Source organism: Citrus clementina, unplaced genomic scaffold (genome assembly GCF_000493195.1).
Source record: "Citrus clementina cultivar Clemenules unplaced genomic scaffold, Citrus_clementina_v1.0 scaffold_3, whole genome shotgun sequence".
NCBI classification, from domain to species: domain Eukaryota; kingdom Viridiplantae; phylum Streptophyta; class Magnoliopsida; order Sapindales; family Rutaceae; genus Citrus; species Citrus x clementina.
Genome location: NW_006262339.1, coordinates 25,749,458 through 25,773,564, shown reverse-complemented (window position 1 = coordinate 25,773,564; position 24,107 = coordinate 25,749,458). Strand labels below are relative to the sequence as shown.

General features: G+C 33.6%; 2 protein-coding genes across 2 annotated transcripts; both read left to right on the top strand.

Annotated features, from left to right (window-relative positions):
• Positions 1 to 16,305: 16,305 nt before the first annotated feature.
• On the top strand, positions 16,306 to 19,559 carry LOC18046637 (MDIS1-interacting receptor like kinase 2). Its single transcript, XM_006441982.1, has 2 exons — positions 16,306 to 19,171; positions 19,267 to 19,559. The coding sequence occupies exons 1-2, from the start codon at positions 16,306 to 16,308 to the stop codon at positions 19,557 to 19,559; spliced, it is 3,159 nt and encodes a 1,052-aa protein (XP_006442045.1).
• Positions 19,560 to 22,022: 2,463 nt separating this feature from the next.
• Positions 22,023 to 23,836, top strand: LOC112099774 (polygalacturonase-like). The gene is made up of 4 exons (XM_024187245.1): positions 22,023 to 22,454; positions 22,781 to 23,070; positions 23,294 to 23,519; positions 23,615 to 23,836. The coding sequence occupies exons 1-4, from the start codon at positions 22,023 to 22,025 to the stop codon at positions 23,834 to 23,836; spliced, it is 1,170 nt and encodes a 389-aa protein (XP_024043013.1).
• Positions 23,837 to 24,107: the final 271 nt, after the last annotated feature.

Below are 24,107 nucleotides of genomic sequence, written 5' to 3'. Positions count from 1 at the left end.
GACTTCAATTTTTTATGGGACGATGGAATGACGAATTTAACTCCGTTTTCTCCTAAATTTGAAGGGTAAGTTCCTGATATTACCCTCTATAATCCTACTAGTCTTGATTTTTGTTTTATCCTCTCCTTAGTTATTTTTTAGATGCCCACTTATTAAAGAGAGATATTAGGCTGTTACTGTAGGCCAAGATTATTGAGATTCATATTGTTTTTAACCTGTAGTGTTATCTCGAGAAGAATTTGTGCTATAATCTCATTAATATAGTAGAAGATTATATAAGATTACAATCTCATACTTTTTTTCCGTTTTGAGTTCTCACATAAAAATATGTATCTCTTGTGTTTGGTATATTGCTTTGGAATGTGTTGGTTTATTTGTACCTTGCAAATTTGTGGTATACATCCCATTTAATCACATAAAGAAGAAAAGAAGTTTGTTTCCGCTCAATTTGTAGCTGTTTATGTCGGTTCCTTTCTCAACAGAATGGTATGAGAGCATCAAGTTATGTGTTTCTATTACTTGTTGGTTGAGATTGAGGAATCTTTGGTATGCATGATTAAATTAAAATCATTAACTCATGGTATTTGGTAATTTAGAATGGAAAATGTGTTAGATATTATGATAAAATCATTGCCCAAGGAGAAGGTGGAGAGTTGTATGCAGAGAGCAGACTTGGTGGTCCTTACTGTATGATCTGGTGGGGAAGATTTGGTGGGTCCATCTCATTTGAGCCCGTAAAACACGTAGTCAAAAAAGACTTGCTTGGTGTGCAATTCTCACTAATTTTGGACTTGGACGAAAGTTTCCATTAAAATAGGCTTTGAAAAGTGTACTATCTAAAGAAGAATAAGTGGAGAGGCTAAAAAATGTGGCCGAAGCAAAAAAGTAGGGGGAAAAAGAGAAAAACGAGACAGAGGTAATTTTTGTTTTTTGGAATAGGAAATTCAATCTTTGATTGGATGATCGAAAAGTGAATTTAACTTTGTTTTCTCTTAAATTTAAAGGCTAAGTTCCTGGCATTACTCTCTATAATCCTATTGGTCTAGATTTTTATTTTATCTTCTCATTGGCTTTTTTTAGATACTCACTTATTAAAGAGACAGATATTAGGCTATTACTATAAGCCAAGATTATTGAGATTTTTGATGCTGTTAGCCTCTAATTTTACTTTTAATCCCATTAATATAATGGAAGATTGTAGTCTATGGTTTTTCCCATTTTGAGTTTTTTACATAAAAATTTGTGTCTCTTATAATTAATTTTCTATGGTCCCAATATACTAATTAATGTAGGTATTATTGGATATGAGACGTGCTTGAGAAGAAATAATTGCAGCTTGAGAAGACTCACACAATGGAAAATGGGTAAGATATTATGACAAAGTCATGGCCTAAGGAGAAGTTGGAAAGCTTTATGCAGAGAGTAGACTGGGTGGTCCCCCCTCCCCCACGTATGATCTGAAGGGGGAGATTTGTTGGGTCCATCTCATTTAGGGCCATAAAGCACTTAGTCAAAAAAGACTTACTTGGTATGTAATTATCACTAATTTTTGGACTTGGATGAAAGTTTCCATTAAAATAGGTTTTAAAAAGTATACTATATAAAGAAGAATAAGTGGAGAGGCTAAAAAATGTGGCCAAAGCAAAAAAGTGGGGGGAGAGAGAAGAACGAGACAGAGGTAATTTTTATTTTTGGAAATAGAAATTTCAATTTTTGATTAGACGATCAAAAGGTGAATTTAACTACATTTTCTCTCAAATTTGAAGGATAAGTTCTTGGTATTGCCCTCTATAATCCTATTGGTCTAGGTTTTTATTTTATCTTTTCGTTGGTTGTTTTTGAGATACTCACTTGTTAAAGAGATAGATATTAAGCTGTTACTGTAAGTCAAGATGATTGAGATTCTTGATATTGTTAGCCTCTAATGTTATTTAAAAAAGAATTTGTTCTGTAATCTCATTAATATAATGGAAGATTGTAGTCTGTGGTTTTTCTCATTTTGGATTTTCTACATAAAAATTTGTGTCTCTTATAGTTGATTTATTTTTTTGGATTGTGTTGGTTTATTCTTGCCTTATTAATTTGTGGTACAAATCTCTTTTTAATCGCACAAAGAGGGAAAGAAGTTTATTTCTGCTAAATTTGTAACTGCTTTTGTGGGTTCCTTTCCCAACATTTTTTTTGTGTGTGTTATTGAGCCATAATCTAGTAAGAGTTTCAATGAATTAAAAGACAGAAAAATGCAAATTTCAATACATTATAATATAAAATACACTGTATTAGACTCTCTGTGTGTGTGTGTGTTTTTTTTTTAATTTTTTTATCCTTACTTTATTAAAATAAAAGATCCCTTGTTAAAAAATTACTCTATATATAATGGATTTTCCTAAGTTACATTTATTGTAACTTACAACCAAAGTTTTTAGTACAAAAATAAGTAACAGAGCAAAGGTAAGCAAGTGAATGAATTTTGCTTGGTTGTAACTTACATTTGATTAAATTAGGTAGACCTATATATATTTACTTGTGTCTAATTAAATGGCTCATTCCTATACGTGATTGTCTAATAGAATATCAACTTTCCAAGTTTTGCAAAGAATTTGCACGTGGATGCCAACAATAGTAGAACCTCAATAAAGTTAAAACTTATTAAATTGATCATTTAGATTAAATCATTAATTTTACTAGTCTCAACTTCAGGTTAGTGTAATAAATTAATAATTTGATAAATTTATAAAAGAATATTTTTATAAAAATCCAATTTCTTCGAGGACTCTAGTCTGTATCTGGTTTTTGTGAAATATGTTCTCATCATTACTTGATTCTTTTTTGAACTTGCTTTCAATTTGGATTTTTTTTTAATGCAGAAAGAATTTCAATTGGATTGTTATTTTTCCAATAAGTAATTATTTAATATCAATACCATTTTAAGTGGTCAATTACCCAGGATAAGTTCTATAATAGAAGTATCATCTTTAACATGAAAAAATAAGAACAACAAAATAATTATGTTACTACCAATGTAAAAGTACTGACTACTATTTGAATAAAACGTAAACCAAATCAAGGTAATTCAACAATATAAATGCTACAATATTTTTCAAAATAAGGAGTACATACTTCATCAATTAATAATTTATTGATTATCGTTTTCTTTGGTCCCAATATACTAATTTATCACGGTTTTGTTTTAGTTCAATTGATAAAATTTCTTGATTAAAAATAAAAAAGCTCAGGATTAAAAAAAAACTTAGCCTTAATTTATTTGGACAATCAATTAGGATAATTTAGATTGAAAAATAAAATAAAATAAAGCAACTAAAATTTAAATGCAAATGCTAACAGTAACATAAATCACCAAGAGATTAAGACACCGGCACATCTGATTTCACCATAACCAGTCCAATTTAATCATCCATCTATTTTATTAAGAATTATTACCCATGTTGACAATGAATTTTCCTAACCTATTCAATATCCTTTCTTGAATAATATCAAAAGTAACCTCACTTGTTAACCCACTATATCTCTATGTAAATTTAAATATGTAAAGATTTATTAAGTTTCATGGAAAATCTTAAAGAAAACTGCACGAATCACCTTGATACATATTTTTTTTTTTTGTTCAATTCATAGCATCCATTACATGGAAAAAAAAACATATAAATCTCCTCTTGGTCTCTTTGTTTATCCTCAAATCATTCAAATATTGACAAGATATTCAAAATATTAAGCACAATAATAAACAATCAATCATGAAATAATAAACTAGAAATTAAATAAATTTATGAAATTAAATATTCATAATTAAACTACATCATAGTTCTAACAAAATATTATCTCATATATACATATTAATTTTATTGACATTAGAACTGCCCCAGCCAACAAATAGCACCTAGCACTAGAATAGAAAGAAAAATTTCACATACGACATTAAGTAGCTCGCTAGTACCCTACACCTACTACAAATAGATATTAAAAAATACTAATTCTAGTATCCTCCACCTATATTAAATATTCCCCTAATCATATAATTTCCTCTCGTATAAGAAAAATGGGCTCTAAGATTATCCTTCTTTTAGGTCTTGCGATGGCTCTAGTTCTTCTCACTTCTTCAGAGGTGGCAGCCAGAAACCTAGCTGAGACTTCCACTAACATGAGAAAAGGTCAGCTTCTTGGTCTCCATATTAATTTGGCCTTCACAACATAATAATAGGATTAATTTGTTTAAATTAAGTTATATTGCCATGATTAATGATTAACCTTTTAAGAGAATGACACTTAACATTTTTCATTTGCAGCTGAGGCGGCCACAAAGAACACTTTCGTGAAGTTTATACCAAGTCTTTACAGTCCTGTTGGCTGTCCCTCTTTCTCTGCTGCGAAAAAGTGTTGATGCAAAAACGTCTCATGGAGCCTCGCCTCACAATGGAGTTTATATTTGTCCGCATCCAAATAAATGGTGCCTAAATTCATGCGTGGTAATCCAATGCTTTGTAAGCTGTATGTGTGAATACATGAAATAGATTTTAGAATTTTTAATAAAGATATTCCGACCCAAAAAAAAAAAAAAAAGTAGCAAGAGAAGTAGTATCAGTTCAAAATTATTTAACTTTATAGATTATTTAATTATCTTGAATAATACACGTTATCTGTAACTATAAAATAATAACACCATAGAAACTAAGGATAATTAAAAATCCCCACAGCTCATGAGATTCTTCGTTTGAAAAAGAAGTAGCTGATTTTCCTTCGTATTGGTTCATCGCATGCATGCATGTAACGCCCCCAACACAATTCAGGAAGCCACTGTCAGCGTTGAGCCGCGCGTACATGTACTTTCTCATCCACTAACAGCCTCATCCTTAATGTAAATGTTAATATGAATGCTTTGATAATTTACAAAAATTTAGCAAGCCAAGCGGAAGGGGAACTATGATCTTTTGTAACGTTAGATTACTGTTTAAGGAGTCGAGATACGATCACAATACAACAAGAAGGTTTACTTATTCCATAGCGTATAAGGGTCCAACAATTACGATGGGGCTGCATTATAGAGTTCCCAAAACTCTATGCTATAGTTCTCTTCTTATGCACTCTAATTTTTTATTTGCTTTGCTTTTGGCTGTTATATGAGTTAGGGAGAGAGAGGGGGAGAGAAGTTAGTCCTTAAAGCATGCGACTCCTCTTCGACTTCTGTCTACTTAACTGCACACGGTTTTGGCATTTTGAACTAAAATGCAAAAGCAGTAACTACCACTTGGGTAGTCACCTATAATCCAGGTTGGTTCAGCTCACCTTAGGTGACCCGTCATTCATGTCTTACATCTTCCACTCATATTGTAACGTTCATATTGGTATATACGCCGCCTAACTCATGAATAAACCAATATAACCCAATAAGAAATCTACAAATATCTTGACGGTAAAATATGGAAGAGATTTGTCTGTTCACATATGTGAAGTCAAGAGATAGCCCAAACTAGTCCTTAAAAAGTTTCTCTGAGGTCTATTAACTTTTAAGAAATCTCTTATAAGCCTTAATAAGAAGAAAGTAATGTTCATATTTGTCCTTAAAATAATTTTTTTAAATCTCAATCAAATTTATAATGTTCATATTAGCCCCTTTAAAAATTTACATATATATAACTAAAAATATCACATTAGTCTCAGTTACAATGTGAGTGGTTAATTGTTTGGTAACTGAGGAAAGCAAAGAAGCAAAGGGAAAAACAGAAAGAATTTTGAGCTAAGTTTTATGAATGAAATCTAAATCTCATCACTTTTGCTAATTACAGAGGCTTATATACAATGGTCTTGGACATTCTAGAGATCTTGAACATTCTAGATTCTATATGTGCAAGCTAAAGTGTTTGTTAAGCTAAGCAATACATTCTAACAGACTGCTAGCAATGTAACTAACTTTGTCAGCTCAGCTGACATGTCATCACCATTAACCAATTTTGCTAACAAGTTGAATAATTTTAATTATCTTAACAGCCCCCTTCAAGCTTAAGGTCTGTTTGAAAACATAAATTCCACTTATCAGTACTGTTTGGTTACTAAGAAAATTTATTCTATTTTATTGAGAAAACTTCAGAGAATGGATTTTATTACTTCTTTTCTTAATGATCAAATGAGTACAAAGCACACCTTTATACATCGTTAACAGAAAAGAAAACAATAGCAATAAAATTTCAGTAAACCTTGACTTAATTTGTTGAGCTGGCATTACTTACTTAACTAACTTCAGCTCAGTAAATTCTCCCACGTGCTAACCTTGAGTTGACTGCTTGTACATGTTATGAACTTCCTTAACAGCCCCCTCAAACTCAAGGGGCATGGCTGCACATTGAGTTTGTTTCTGAAGTAATTAAAATGAATGAATGTGAGAGGTTTTGTTAGAACATCAGCTATTTGTTCTTCACTTGGAATGAAGTTAATTTCCAGCTCCTCTGCTAAAACCTTATCTCTGACAAAATGCATATCCAGTTCAATGTGTTTGGGACGTGAATGATCGACTGGATTTTTAGCTAACTTTGTGCACTCATGTTGTCACACCAGATGATAGGTACTGAGATACATATTATATTTAGCTCACTGAACAAAGATTGAATCCATGCTATTTCTGCACTTGCAGAAGCCAAAGCTCTGTATTCACTTTCTGCGCTAGACCTTGTCACCACAGACTGCTTCTTGGATGACCATGACACTAAATTATTTCCAAAATAGATACAATATGCACCTATAGATTTTCTGTCATCAATATCGCATGCCCAATCTGCATCTGTAAAACTTGTGATTTCCATTTCTCCACCAGCTGAAAACTTTAGACCATAATCCATGGTTTCCTTTAAGTATCTTAGAACTCGTTTACAAGCCATTATGTGCTACAATGTTGGAACTGTCACATATTGACTGAGTTTATGCACAGCAAAGGCTATCTCTGGTCTGGTTAACACCAAATATTGCAAGCCTCCAACCAAACTTCTGTAACTGGTTGCATCCTCAACATACTGACCTAAATAACCTTTAACCTCCTTTTGAAGTTTCAGTCCAGTCACTATGGGAGTATCACACCCTTTACAGTTCAACATATCAGCTTTAGACAAGAGATCATTAATATACTTTCTCTGAGATAGGTACATACAACCATCAGCATAAGAGACTTCTATCCCAAGAAAGTATGATAGTATTCCTAGATCCTTTAAAGCAAATGTCTTACTGAATTCTAAGATAAACTTGTTAGAGTGTAATTTATGCACTAGTTTTGCATTGTTTACTTCCCTTAATATCGATGTTTTGCACTTAATAATAATGATTTACTTCTGTTTTACTTTTGTAGGTGCAATTCTATTGATTTGTGATAAAATTGAGCTATAAGATGATGTTTAAAGTGATTGTTCTCTTGGAGAAATTTAGAGCGTCAGAAGAACTTTATTGATAAGGCGTGGGCGCGTGCTGTCAACTGCGGACCTGTAGTTTTTAGTTTAACGTGTTTTGTATTTTTAGCTATTTTTGTAATTACGAATTTAATATTTCAGATATTAGTATTTTATTTTAAATAAAACTCTAAAAGAGAAGAGAGAGAGAGGATTGAGGGGAGTAATCTATTGTGAAAAAGGGGGATTGGAGATGGGAGCAAATAAAGAAACCCTAGATCTAAACTTTTCTCTTCTCTCTATGAAGAACTAAACCTATTTTTCTGGTTAAAGGATAATGAAGCTTTGATTCATCACTACTGTGAGATCTTTCTTGTGCTTTAATTGTTTTATTACTTTTTGGGTATTTGTTTATTCTCTGAATTATTTTCATGATTATGTTTGTTAATTAGGTAATTGGCCACTATTTAATTATCAACTTAATCTATTATCAATTAAAGGATTCATCGTATGAAGAATTTAATGTTTGTGACAAATAACATAGCAGAGAGTTGTGTTGTGAGAATAAACAATCTAATTTAAATGAATCATCATATGTGTTGATTAGGATTTGGGTCTCTCTGGTTTTTCAGGCTGTCAATTAATTAAATCCTATGATCGTATCTAGGGTTGTCTATTGATTAGGGAAATATCCAACGGTCGTACCTTGGTTATCGACTAGTTAAGGAGAGATTGGCTATTAGAGGGTCTCGATAGCTATAACTGGTCTATTCATAAGTAATAATAATCTATATTTGAATCAATGATCAGTAGTCGAATCAAGCTGAGTTAATTCCTTCAACCAGAGCTTTCTCTAATTTGAATCATAACTTTAATTTGCATTCTTGTTATTTTAATTTGATTTTTATTATTGTCAACAAAACCCCCATTTTATGTTTTACGTTTTAAAAGGATTTAAATAATTACCGATCTCTGTGGACACGACCCTGCTCAATCACTATACACAATTTATTTAGAGTAGGTATTTATTTTTGCTGGTTTCGACAACCATCAAAACTTCTCTAATTCTCCACTGTCAAGTCCTGTAATAAGTATATCATCCACATATATAAGCACAAGTATTATTGATCCTTGAATCTCTTTGAATAAGAGAGAAGTATCAACTCTGGAATTTTGAAGACCCTAATTACTTATCAGACAGTTTTTCAGCTTGTCATACCAAGCTCTAGGAGCTTGTTTTAAGCCATACAAGGCTTTCTTCAGCTTGCATACATAACTAGACTTTTTCTCATCAATGAAACCTTCTGGCTGATACATGTAAACATCTTCTGTCAATTCTCCATTTAAGAAGACATTATTTACATCCACTTGCCTTATTTTCCACTTGTTCATCACAGCCAAACTAAAAATAATTCTTACTGTGCAGGCCTTCACCACAAGACTAAAAGTCTCAAAGTAGTCAACACCCTCAGTTTGCTGGAAACCCTTTGCAACTAACCTGGCTTTGTATTTAGCTACACTCCCATCTGTGTTTTGTTTAATTCTGAACACTCATTTACTGTCAACAACCTTGTATGCCTCTGAAAATGGTACCAGTGACCATGTTTCATTCCTGCGCAAAGCTTCATATTCATCTCTCATAGCTTGATCTCAATTCTGATCACTTAGAGCTTCTTGAACAGTACTGGGTTCTTTGTTGGTTAAGGTGGTTATGTAAACTTTTGGCTTGAAGATTCCAAATTTCGATTTGTTACCATTGAATGGGATGGTTGTGAATGAAGGTTTCTGGTTTGAGTTTGATTTATGTGCTGGGAAGTAGATAGTTGTGGTTCATTTTATGGTTGTGATTCTGTTTGTTGTTGTGTTGGTGATAATGGTATGGTTGATGAGGAATGTTCTGATATTATAGTTTGAGAATGCTCTTGTTGATGCAGATTATTTGTGTGTGCAGAAACAGAAGGTACTTGTTCATTGCTTTATGAACTTGCTGATTGAAGATCTTCCAAGCCGCTGTCAGTTAAGGATAATGTGGAGAGATGATAAATTTGTTGTTGGAAAAGTTTGACATTGATATTTCAGAATTTGAACTGTTCTCGAATAAATGAAAGACTTTGTTTGTTGAGTAAGGGAATTTATTTTCATCAAAGATAACATGCCTTAGGATATGAATTTTTCCTGAGCTTATTAAACATTTGTAACCCTTGTAAGAAGGACTATAGCCAATGAAGATGCATTTGGTGGTGTGAAAATCAAATTTGTGTTTATTAAAATCTCTCATATATGGATAACACAGGCAACTAAAGCACTTAAGAAATGAATAATTTGGTTTGTGCTTAAAGAGCTTTTTATAAGGAGATAAAAGCTTAAGAACAGGTGTTGGTAACCTATTAATATGATATGCTACTGTGTGAACAGCTTCCACCAAAACTGAAAAGGGAGATTAGCTTGAGCTAAAAGTGTTAATGCTAATTCAATTATGTGTCTGTGTTTTCTCTCAACAAGACCATTCTGGTGATGAGTATAAGGGCATGAATGTCTAAACTTGATTCCATTTTGACTTAGAAAATCACTTAATACTCTAAACTCCCCCCCCCCCAGATAAGATTGCAATTCCTTAATCTTGGTATTAAACTGATTTTCAACTTGTGCCTTGAACAGTTTGAAAACTTCAAATGCTTGTGATTTAAGCTTAAGTGGATAGATCCAGGTGTATATAGTGTAATCATCCACAAAACTAATGTAGTACTTGTATCCATTTCTAAATACAGTGGGTGAAGGTCCCCAGATATCGGGATGAATCAGTTCTAATACTCCTTTTGTTTTTGTTTCAGGTGGTGGAAAACTTTGCCTGTGAACTTTGCCTAACTGACATGCCTCACACAAAGAATTTGTACCAGACACAATATCTTTTTGAGAGATCTTTAATTGCTTGCAAAATTAGCTAAATGCATCAGAATCATTGAGCTTGGATGACCAAATTTTTCTATGTAATAATGTCATTACATCAGATTTGTTTTTGCATTTATTGGAAACAGAATGATAACAAGCTTTAGAAGGACTATCAAAGCTTTGAAAGCTAGACAACATTGAGACAGGTTTATTTAGTTGAGTATGACAAAGATGAGATGAAGAAAATGAAGAAGAGGAATTAGAACTCAGCAGTAGCTTGCATAGACCTTTTTTAGCAAGTCCCTGCAGTAGAACTTGTCCCTTCATGTCCTTCACAAAAAAAACATTCCCACAAAATTCAACAGTTATAGGGTTATCAGATGTCAGTTTGGAAATGCTTAGTAGATTTTTGGTAATTGATGGAACAAGTAATATATCCTTAAGTGCTATTCTAAAATGTGCAGATAAGTAATTTGATGCTCTTTGTGACAGAAATGCAAATCCAACATGAGTGATAGACAAACCTTGACCATTACCAATTATGAGCTGATTAGTACCTTTAAACTCCTCACTGATCTGCAAGTTCTCTATGTTGTTGGTCAGATGGTGAGTTGCCCCACTATCCAAGTACCATCCATCATCAGCAACCCCTTCAAAGTTAGCCATAAATGCTGCTCCAGGAGTACAAGCATCAAAACCAGAATAATAGCTACTGCCAGACATAGGATTGCAAGCTGAAGACATATAGTTGAAGTTCTCATAATCTTCAAAATTTGGATTTGAAACAGAACCATCAAAATTTGATATGGGTGCTTTTCCTTTTCCAAAACCTCTTGGCATTGGCACATAATCTTAAAAAAATCTATGCCAACAAATATCAGCAGTATGACCAGGTTTGAGACAAATCTGACATACTGAGTCCCCTGGATTGTTATTGAAAGCTCTTTGTGATCCATTCTTGATAACAGATGAATTCTTTGGGTGCTAAAGAATTGTTGCCATTAAAAGGATTACCAACATAATATCCTCTACCAAAACCACTTCTAAAACCTCCATTAAAAATTCTTGGAAAAATTCATATTCCCTATACCAGAGAAAACATTCCTACCACCATAATGACCTCCTCTCTTAAAATTTCCTCTAGGCTGTGCATAATAAACCTTAGGATGAAATGCATTAGTATATGCATAGTTAGCATTGAACATACTCTTATCATCCTGATCTTGTTCCAACCTAGTTTCATGAGTGAGCAATAATGCATAAGCATCATCAAATTCTATACGTGAACCTATTATGAAAGTAGCAATATCACAGTATCCTGATCCTAATCCATTGAGTATGGTTAGCATTAGATCATTTTCTGTTATCGAGTTACCAGCACTAGCAAGCTTATCAGCTATTGCTTTTATTTTAACACAATAATCTTCAATACTAAGAGATTCCTTTTTAAGAGTGTTCAGTTCATATATGAGCTGAAGAACTCGAGCTTCAGATTGAACTCCAAACTTCTTTTCTAAAGTTTTCCATACACCAAATGAGCTTTCACAGTTAATAACAAGACTAAGGATACCTTCACTTAATGTTGACAGCAGCCAACCAAGAAGAATTTGATCTTGTGATCTCCAGATCTGATACTTAGGATTCTCAATTTGTTGTGTAGATCCATCAACTCCAGCTAACAAAATATTTTCTTCAGGTGCTAATTTGATTCCAGTTATGAAGTCTTCTAGTCGATTACCTTTAATCGAAGCCAGAACTTGTGAACGCCAGAGTAGGTAGTTTGATCGATCTAGTTTAATTGGATTCGTGAAAGAGAAATTGATTTGAGTGTGTTGATTTGTGTTGTTGATTGCTGGATTTCTCATCATTGTTTGCTGGTTACTCGAGCTGATTATGTTTGGCTCTGATACCATGTTTGAAAACATAAATTCCACTGATCTGTATTGTTTGGTTACTAAGAAAATTTATTCTGTTTTACTGAGAAAACTTCAGAGAATATTCTGGATTTTATTTCTTCTTTTCTTAATGATCAAATGAGTACAAAGCACACCTTTATACATCGTTAACAGAAAAGAAAACAATAGGAATAAAATCTCAGTAAACCTTGACTTAATTTGCTGAGCTGACATTGCTTACTTAACTAACTTCAGCTCAGCAAATTGTCCCACGTGCTAACCTTGAGCTGACTGCTTGTACACGTTATGAGCTTCCTTAACAAGGTCTAGAAAGTACATTGAGCTTGGTCCTTAGATAATTGAATTGATCAAAAGCTAGAGGCTTGCTAAGCACCTTTGCTCCTTGATCGCTACTAGAAACATGATTGATTTTTTTAAGAAATTCTTTGTCACTTCATTCTCGAAAGGTGTTAAGTACTGAATTAACTTTCATTGCAAATTAACCAGTGTCTATAGTCACAGCATAAACAACTAATAATATTGGATCATCCTCATTTTTGGCACATAATTTAATTTAATGATCATAATTTCATCGATACATGCGCTATTTAAATGAAGAAAAATCAATTAACAAACGATCTATAACGTTAAAGCCTTGCATTGAGACCCTTGACTGTTGTGTCCACCTTAGCTGCCCATGTACGTATGGCAACATGTTCTATGATTATAAAAATTTATTTCTTTAATTATGTTCTATGATTATAACAAAAATCTTTAATTATGTTCTATGATTATAACAAAAATACCCTTTCAAGGCTGACAGGTACAACTGCCCAGTTATTAACCCAATAATTTATCACAATTCTGTGTTTTTAAACTTCCAAACGTAACCTTAATACTATTGGGCTTTGTGTCAAGCCCAAAATTTTCTTTTTTTCACCCCCTCCAAATGTGTTCTAATAACACGGACGACGTGTCAGAGGCAGTGTCCACCCAAGTGTGGCTATAATCAGTTCACACTGCAAGCGAGCCAACAGCCAAGCGTGTGTTGGCCACAGGTTGATTCTATGCACTCAGCTTTTCTCTCCGCCTTATCAAACACATATCTTTTCAGGGCGTATCAATCAGTGCGTTTCAATGGCGTCGATTGTGATGAGTTGTTCAGTGGCTATGCCTGGATTCCGTTTCAACAAATCGCCAATGGCGACGGGTGTAGTTACGGCAAGGCCGAGGCACGTGGTGGTGGTGAGAGCGGAAAGTTAGGGGAATCGCCGAATCGAGAGGAATGACTAGATGAGAAAGGATGTGGCTCTTCAGGCTTGTTTTGTTTTGTGAAATTAGGAATTAGGGGATCGAAATCGTGGGCTGCAACGGAGGGACGTGGTGCGGCCGGCATGAAGGAATCACCGGGAGGGGTGATCAGATGAGAGAGGACGTGGCTGTTAGGGTTTGAATTTGGGGTTATGGATAGGCTGATCGATTTGAGGGCTTTGTTTTGTGAAATTGTTGTCTTCAAGTTGCTGACTGTTATCCGTTTGGGTTTCAGGGTTAACCGGAACAAAACCGAAAACCGAATATAATTTCGGGTTTGGTTCGGTTCGGGTCAACCCCTCGATATATCACAGAATAGTAATCAAACTAACGCGATTTTTCTGCTAGTTCAACATAAAGCAAAACCCATAATCCTTTACAACAAACATCCACAACAAGGCAGCACCGATTTTTCCAATTTATACATCCAAAACGAAGAAAACCAAAGCTATGATTTACTACAATAGTTTTCTTTTAAAAAAAAAAAACTAACCTCTTCGTAGCAGGTTTTCTTGTGAAGGCATTTTTTTTTTAATAATGAATTGGACTGGGTAATGGAGTGATGCAGCAGGTTTTTCGCGCTTACCAGTAGTAGTACGGTTAACTTTTTAAGTTTTTTTTTAATTTTAAATGAATTTTTACGATTTTAACCTTGTATACTGATATTATACATAATTTTATATTAACAACAGGAGAGGAATGTAAAAATACTGTCATATTTTGTATTAAACTGTTATTATGTGAAACCTCAGGGGAGGTATATAAAAATAACCCAAACAAAAAACAACATCCCATCGTATGGTTAATATTTCGTCAGCATATTATTCACAAGGCATTATGTACTATTGACGGATTTTTCCAAACAAATCATTTATGCGGAAAATAAATTAGTTTAATTAATTGTTTTGTTATGAAGACAGCAATAAAAAATGGATACAAATTGACCAAGAAGCTCACCTTTTCGCATGTTGGTGAAAGTCTTAGCTAGGTTTCTAGCTGCCACCTCCGAAGAAGAAACAAGAACAATAGACGCTACAAGAGCGAAAAGCAGGAAAAGCTTAGAGCCCATTTTCTTATGCAAAAGGAAATTATTTGAATAAAGGAATATTTGATGAAAAAGGATGATGATAAAATTAATATTTTGTTATTTCTATTTATAATAGGTTTGGGAAGGTAGATAGCCGTCGGAGTAGAAGTTTTTCCAAATGTTTTTATGCTGCGTCACCAATAATAGGTAAACGTCCTTCACATCCTTATAATTTGGTTTAATAGTCTATTACACCCCCATAATTTGCAAAATGTCTCAATATATCCCCAATCTCATTTTTGTTTTAATAATTTGATAGCTTTACCTTAATAAGTTTGAATAATTGAAATAAATGAAATTTTTTCTGTTTCAAACCAAAAAAAAAATTGAATTATATCATTTTGTACAATTTATCAAACACCACTCCATACGTATATGGTAAAAATTGTACTTATAACGAAATAATATAATCGCCACTTGCAAGCACTTACAAGATTTGACTCAATTAAATTAACTTGACTGGAAAAAGCAAGTCATTCATAAGGACATCTTATGACAGCATAGTGTACAAATTCTCAGTATATATATGTTAAAATACCAACCAAATCAATTAAGGGCCATCAATTTTATTTTATATATCAATGGAAAAAACAAGTCAGCTTAATCAATTTTATCAATTTTTTTTATCGATTGTTGAATTCTGAAGGGTCATTAAAATGAATAGTCCTACACATCTCAAATTTTTTGTCCCAATAAATTATCATAAATCACGTGACATTTATCTGTTGATTAATACGATAATACAATTAATTCATTTAGATCTTATAAAAAACTATCAATTACTTAATGAACAATACATCATTTAGAATGAAATTTAGGATAAAAAAATTAGAATGGTTATCATTACTCCATGAAATAGCATTATAATAGAGGATCAAGGAAAATTTTTATAATACTTATTAGAAAAAATTAAATTGGCTCAACAAGAACTGCATTTCATAATACTTTAAATTTTCTATCCAAAAAAAATAATAATAATACTTTAAATTTAAATAGGCTTAAGGAAAATGTTTTTCCCTAAGGCCCAAAACACGTTGAGCCGCCATTACTACAGAGACTAAGCTCAATGCCGCACTTAATACAGCTTTCACACCCACTAACAAAGTAACACTAAGTCAAAAGTTATATGATATCGATTGAAAAAAGCAACGCATTTTAATTTATTGATGATATATGAACGTGAAATGGGGGTACGTAAGAGTATGCAATGTTAGCATATTCTCAAAAAGAATAAACCTAAATGCTCGATCAAGCAATAACATATTATGTTAAAAGTCCCATCAAACCAATTAAGGACCCACGATTTACTTTTTATATTTAAAGCAAGAACACCTTTCCCCTCTCACAAATGACTCTGTGCTATCTTGATGACTGTGGCTAAAATCCAGAAAAGACCAATATTAATAGTGCATCAAACTTGTATAATTATTTTATCACTTTTTCTCAATCATATGTGGGATTATCTCCTCAGCAGTAGGTTTTCTTTCTTTTTTTCTTTTTTTCTTTTTTTTTTTTATATGATCTCCTTAATAGTAGTTAGTAATACAACTAAAAGTTAATTGTGGGGCCGATGGACTGAATTATAAGATGAGCGTGAAACACACCAATGAGGATTAAATTACCTTTTTCCCCATTATTCTCAAGCAGAAAACTTTGACGTCTTGAGGTCTTGTATATATAAATGCCAAGTTCCAGTTTATGATCTGCATTAAAAAATCCAACACGTAAACATAAAACAATGGCATCATCAACCCTGATTATACTGATCCTATTTCTTCTGCTAAAATTTTCAGAAAATGCTGCTTCTGGTTATACTAAAGAAGCATATGCTCTTCTCAAATGGAAAACAAGCCTTCAAAATCAGAACTACTCTTTGTTGTCCTCATGGACACTTTATCCTGTTGATGCAACCAATGTTTCTTCCTATTCAGAAATCAAAAAAATCCCGTGTGCTTGGTTTGGAATTGATTGCAATCCTGCAAAAAGAGTCATCAGTATTAACCTGAGCACTCTTGGTTTAAAAGGTACGCTCCATGAATTCTCATTCTCATCGTTTCCTCAACTTAAGTATCTTAATCTAATGCGCAATGCATTTTTTGGTATCATCCCACCTGAAATCGGTAGCCTCTACAAGCTGGAGTATCTTGATTTATTCAATAATACATTCTCTGGCATCATCCCACCTCAAATCGGTAACCTCTCTAAGCTTGAGATTCTTGATTTAGGAGGTAATCAATTGTCTGGTGTAATACCACCAGAAATCGGCCTCGTAACTCAGCTGAAGATCTTCTACGTTGATACGAATCAGCTACATGGCTCAGTTCCACGTGAAGTAGGACAGTTAAGCAATCTTAGAGAACTTGTTTTGTGCCAAAACAATTTGTCTGGTTGGATCCCTTCTTCTTTGGGTAACTTAAGCAACTTGGCTCTCTTGATTCTTTATAAAAATTCACTTTGTGGCTCTATTCCATCAACTATAGGAAATTTAAAATCTATCTCAGAGATAAACTTGGCTCACAATAAACTTAGTGGCTCTATTCCATCAACTATAGGAAATTTAAAATCTATCTCAGAGATAAACTTGGCTCACAATAAACTTAGTGGCTCAATTCCCATTTCTTTGGGTAACTTAAGCAACTTGGCTCTGTTATATCTTTTTGCCAACTCACTCTCCGGTTCTATTCCTCCAGCTTTAGGAAACTTGAAGTCTCTTCTCTATCTGCATTTCTTCAACAATCAATTCAGTGGTTCAATCCCTCTTTCTTTGTGTAACTTGAGCAATTTAGCTGAATTGTACCTTTCTAAAAATTCACTTTCAGGTTCTATCCCTCCATTTCAAGGAAATGTCAAATCTCTCTTGAATTTAGGATTTTGCATGAATCATCTTAGCGGTGCTATCCCTCCTTCAGTTGGCAATTTCACCAATTTAAAAGGCTTATACCTGTACTCCAACAGTCTTTCTGGTTCTGTTCCCGGAGAAATAGGAAATCTCATGCAATTAACTAACCTAGAGATAGATAACAATCAGCTTTTTGGTCAAATTCCCAGAAGCCTCAGAAATTTAACAAGCTTAAACAGAGTACATCTTGAACAAAACCATCTCACTGGAAACATATCTGAAGTTTTTGGCATATATCCGAACCTGACCTTTTTAGATATGAGCCATAACAATTTTTATGGCGAGATCTGGTCTAGCTGGGGTAAATGTCAACAACTAGGGACTTTAAACTTTTCAATGAATAACATCACTGGGAGCATACCTCCTGAGATTGGGAAGTTATACCAACTGCATAAACTTGATTTTTCTTTGAATCAAATAGTTGGAGAGATTCCAATTGAACTTGGCAATTTAAGGTCCCTAAACTATCTTGTTTTAAATGGAAATAAACTTTCTGGAAACTTACCTCGAGTACTTGGCTCACTCAGCGAACTAGAGTATCTTGACTTGTCTACAAATAAGTTGAGCGGCTCTATCCCAGAAACTCTTGGAAACTTGTTGAAAGTGCACTACTTGAACTTGAGCAACAATCAGCTTCGAAAAGAATTTCCAGTTGAATTGGAGAAGTTGGTTCAACTTTCAGAGCTAGATTTGAGTCATAACTTCCTTGGAGGAGAGATACCGCCCCAAATCTGTAATCTGGAAAGCTTGGAGAAGCTTAATGTCTCGCACAATAACCTCTCAGGTTTAATTCCAAGTTGCTTTGAAGGAATGCATGGCTTGTCATGCATTGACATCTCATACAATGAGTTACTAGGTCTAATTCCTAACAGTACAGGATTCCAATATGATCCCATACAGGCATTACGAGGGAACCGAGGATTGTGCGGCGATGTTGAAGGCTTTCAGTCCTGCAAAGCCTTTGTATCTCAAAAACATGTCTTCGAAAACAAATGGTTTTTAATTATAATTCCTATTTTGGGAGTATTTGCTCTTTTGTTCTTTGTAATTGGAATAATTTTTGGAAGAACGAAGAGGACTTCGAAAGAAAACAAAGGAAGTTGTGTGAACCATCGAGGACTGCTTTCAATATTAACTTTTGAAGGCAAAATTGTGTATGAAGAAATCATCAGAGCGACGAAAAATTTTGATGCTGAGCAATGCATTGGAATAGGTGGACAAGCAAGTGTTTACAGAGGTGAGCTACCATCTGGGGAGGTTGTAGCAGTCAAGAAATTTCACTCACTACTTCTAAGTGAAATTTCAGTCCAACGAGAATTCTTGAACGAAATCAAGGCATCAACAGAGATACGGCATCGAAATATTGTGAAATTTTATGGCTTCTGTTCACATCCCCGACACTCATTTTTAGTTTACGAATGTCTTGAAAGGGGCAGTTTGGCGGAGATTCTGAGCAATGACGGATCAATAAAAGAATTCAGCTGGATTGTAAGAATGAATGTGATAAAAAGTGTAGCTAATGCTCTATCTTACATGCATCATGATTGCTTCCCACCAATTGTCCATCGAGACATATCAAGCAAGAATGTGTTGCTGAGTTCAGAATATGAAGCTCGTGTTTCAGATTTCGGAATCGCAAAATTTCTAAAGCCAGGCTCGTCCAATTGGACTGAATTTGCAGGCACATTTGGATATGTTGCTCCAGGTTTGCATTCTTAAAGTAATAAATTGATCCTTTGTTATATTAATTAATAAATCAGCCTTATATCTACATGATTATTTTTATCGTTCACCTTGCAGAGCTTGCTTACACGATGAAAGTTACTGAAAAATGCGATGTGTACAGCTTTGGAGTATTAGCATTGGAAGTGATCAAAGGGAAACATCCGAGTGATTTTATTTCCTCACTTTCATCTTCATCTTCCAACATGAACCTATCACTTAATGAAATTTTGGACCCCCGGCTTCCATTACCATCACGAAACATTCAAGATAAGCTGATATCAATCTTGGAGGTTGCCCTTTTATGCTTGGAAGAGAGTCCAGAATCAAGACCGACAATGCAGACAGTGTGTCAACTATTATGCAAATGAATCCGCCGGGCAACTTTGTTTTCAATCTATTTTTCTCTACATCAGTGAGGTTTAAGTGGCTTGCCTAGTTATGAACTGCAATGTTTTGTACGTAAATTGATGCTAATATGTATTATGGTTTCCCGATTTGTTATTGTTTTAGCCAGGCTTCTGATTGGTGTATTTTTCTATGTAATTGGTTGAGTCCATTTAAATTGTTTCCAAGATTTTACAAGATCGTGAGGGGGTAAGGCTTGCAATTCGCCTTGACCAGATGTAACCTTTTGACTTTTATGAATAAAAGAGCAAGAACAGAAAGCAAACATAAAGCATTTGCCCCCAAAAAAAAAAAAATGATTTTGAACTTACCTTCAGAGCTATAATCCTTTCTACGGTTTCAAATGAATTCTGGGATGTATTTTCGTGAGAATGGATGAGAATTGATATAGGTGAATTCCAGTAGAATTCCGATTGTAAATATATAAGTAGAATTGTACCATATTGAAAAAACAAATAAATTAAATTGTACAAATATATAATTTTTCTTCATAATTAACTTAGGTAAGTTCAAAATGATTATAAAGGATCCTAGACAATCCTGTTTGTATTTGTGAAGGAATCAGGACCATATTGATTCGATCAAATCCCAAGATAAATTTAATTATTAACCAATATGTCAATCCTAATCAAAATCGCTAACAAATGAATCGAAAGAACAGAAAGCAAACATAGAGCATCAATTAACAAACATGAAAACTCCGAATTTATTAATTATCTTGAAAACAAAACTTTAATTAGCACCAAAATCAGAATTTGAATCTCTCTTTAACTAACTATTTACTATCTCCATCTTTGGAATATTAATGCATTAGTATTTATTTTTTTATTTTTTTTCGTTTCTTTTCTTAATCATCTTTTTTTTTCTTAGAAGTAGAAATATGCTTGTTTGAATTGTGCGTGAGCCATGCCTAGCTGCTTAATCTCACATGGTCCAATTAAACACGTGAGTACGTCTTACACTCTCAAAAAATATTTTCTGCCCCGTTGTAATCCAACCTCGCAACATCATCAAAATGATCAAGAAACTCTAATTGTAAGTATCAACAAGCTGTCCTATCTAATTAAAAATGGACATAAATCTTCTACAATATTTGATTCTCTTTTAACAAAAGGGAAAATGATCGAAACCCACCATTGTTTACGGAAATTTATTTCTATTTCCTCCCTCATTTCTCATAGCCCGTCAAAATACTCATGCTGTAAAAAAAGTTATAAACTTTTAACGTTTTTTTAATGTGTTTTATTCTTTTATCCCTAATATGATATAGATAAAATCCAACATTGATCAATGCAAATTTCTAGGTGTAAATTAAATAGTAGTAGACCAGAGGCAGTGCTCCATTGAGACTAGCAAGTGCCATGTCTTAAAAGGTAAATTACATGAGTACATATAAAATATATATTGTAACCCCTCCCCCCCCCCCCCCCCCCCCCAGTTTAATATTTTAATAGTTTAACTCAATAATTAAATAGTCTCTCGAAAATTTTAATCCCATCATGGCTCCGCCCTTCCAGTAGACATGACCAAAAAAAAGTGATGATGGGTTATGAGGAAAAAGTGATTAATTTTGAAAAACAGTAGGGGGAATTATCATTCTCTCATTTTCAGATCGAACATGGATCTTATAATAACTTATGAATAATTAACTACTTAAAAGTTAATTAACTACTTTTATAATATTGACATGGAGGCCAATATATCTAGGCTTCAGGGGGGCATCAGTTGACTAAAAGTTCCATATGGGATTTTTTCTCATTTTCCCACATCAATGGGTGCTCTTTGCGATCCAATTTTCCATTTACCCAAGTACTAATTTGAGCATATTATAATTCGTTGCGAAAAGCTCATAGAGGAGATTCCAAATCATCCATGAACATATTTTTTACTCAAAATAGCTATTTTATGCTATTTTTCTAACAGCATCTGAGGTAGAAGGAAAAAAAATCTAATAATTAAATTCAAGAAATAGACTATACCGAAGAATTAATTATTATAATTATTTTTAATATTATAATTACTCTTAATTTGCTGATTTAAGTAAATTTTGGTTGAATTAATATCAAAGTAAACAAATTAATAGTATGAAATTAACGGTTTCACCCACAAGGGGAAGGCGACTGAAATATAATTTTAATATATTATAAGTAACTAAGCAAAATTATACTACAGGACCTTATATGTATCACCCAAATTAATTAATTAATCATTTGAACAGTAGTATGAATACAATACAACGAAATTCCACCGGACAATAAATATCATGATTAGCGTGAGAGTAACATTTAATTAACTTACAAAGGACTTCAAACATATTTAATTTAATAACATGCATGTCGGTCCAAACCAGTGCTATAAATTTTCTCCAATTCCCTTATCTTAATTCATCAATTAATAAATTAACTACTCTCTTGATAAAACCCAATATGGCCAAGCTAGCAGTTTCATGCATACTCTTCATCTTCTTCATTAATACCCTCTTCCAATCAGGAAGTGCAGCCTATAATGTGATCAATTTTGGTGCAAAACCAGACGGAAAATCTGACGCCACACAGGCGTTCCTTCGGTCGTGGTCATCGGCATGCTACTCCAATAGTCCGGCCACGCTGCATGTTCCTCGGGGACTTTTCTTGGTAAAATCGATATCCTTTAATGGACCATGTAGGCACAGGATTGTGTTTCAGATTGATGGAACAATTATCGCTCCATCAAGTTATTGGTCTCTAGGCAATTCGGGATTTTGGATTTTGTTTTACAAGGTCAATAGATTGAGTATACATGGAGGAACCATTGATGCAACAGGAGCTGGCTATTGGGCTTGCAGGAAATCTGGAAAAAGTTGCCCTCCTCCAACAAGGGTATGTTATGAAATTATATAAATACCGTACTTATTTTTAGTATAGATGTTCACACTGTATAAAATACAGATTTCAGTTGGACCGCGGAAACTAGATTTACTTAATACTATTTCATAGTAACTTGTGATTTATTAAATTGTAGCTACTTGCTACAAGCTAGTAAACCATAATTTACAAAGTGCATACATCCGCACCTGATAGATGTCCATACGTATTTAAATAATGAAACATTTATATTTTCAAAAGAGAATCATAATCCACTTTTAGACCGAGTTTATCATTTTATATCCTTCATGTAACATCACAAAATTTTATGCTGATTGCAGTCAATATCATTTGTGGGGGCTAGTAATATTGTTGTCAGCGGATTAACATCCATCAACAGCAGATTTTTTCATATAGCTATTGACGAATGCGTTAATATTATGCTTCGAAAGTTGAAAATTAATGCCCCAAGCTGGAGTCCAAACACTGATGGCATCCACATCCAATCATCCTCAGGCATTACAATTAGCAACAGTGCCATTACGACTGGAGATGATTGCATCTCAGTCGGTCCTGGCACTAAAAACTTATGGGTTGAACGCATTGCCTGTGGCCCTGGCCACGGAATCAGGTGAAAATTGCAAGTAACTACTTATCTAAAATATCATATTTACCCTTCAACGGTATATTTTTTCTACTATTGTTATAACACCAAGGATGAAAAAAGGTATTAGAAATTATCAAGGATAGAACTGGTAAAATAAATTCTCAAATGGATGAAAGTCTCATTTGCCCATCTAATATGTATAATTTTGGTAGCCTAATTTAATTGATCATATTTGTTTCTCTTGCAGCATTGGCAGCCTTGGGGCCTATGCTGCTGAAGATGGTGTAAAAAATGTGACGGTAACAGATTCAATTTTCACTGGAACTCAAAATGGTGTACGGATCAAAACATGGGCGAGACCCAGCAATGGATTTGCAAGAAACATTAGATTTCGAAATATTATTATGACAAAGGTCTTTAATCCTATCATCATCGATCAAAATTATTGCCCTGACAATCATTGTCCTCATCAGGTAAAAAAGAAAAAGAAATAACAAAAGATTACGTTAACCAGTGGTATTCTAAGAAAAATTCATAATAACGAAGTTTAAATCTTAATTTGTTGCAGAGCTCTGGCGTGACAATCAGTGGAGTGACATACAGAAATATAAAAGGAACATCAGCAACACCAGTGGCAGTAAATTTTGGTTGCAGTTCAAGCAAGCCGTGCACAGGAATCAAATTACAGGGCATAAGGCTTACTTATTTCAATAAAGCAGCGACTGCATATTGTAAGAATGCAAGGGGTAGCAGCAGTGGAGTGGTGGTACCGGGGAGTTGTTTGGGATAGCTAAATATTACTTAATTTGTTCCAGTGTTTGTTAATTGTGATTAATTTGCTTCGTAATTAACAATTAGTGGTAAAAATGTTATGTCCTTAAAGAATCTTTGATTATATAAACTATTTTTTATTTATGAGTTTAACTTTGCTAACATCACTATTGTGTGGCCCTGAAAGGTAGCAAAAAGAATAATAGTTATTAAGGACTTTGTACTAATTATGTAGCCGCTCCAATTCATAAATACAATAAACAAAATGACAAAAAAAAAGGAATAAAAAA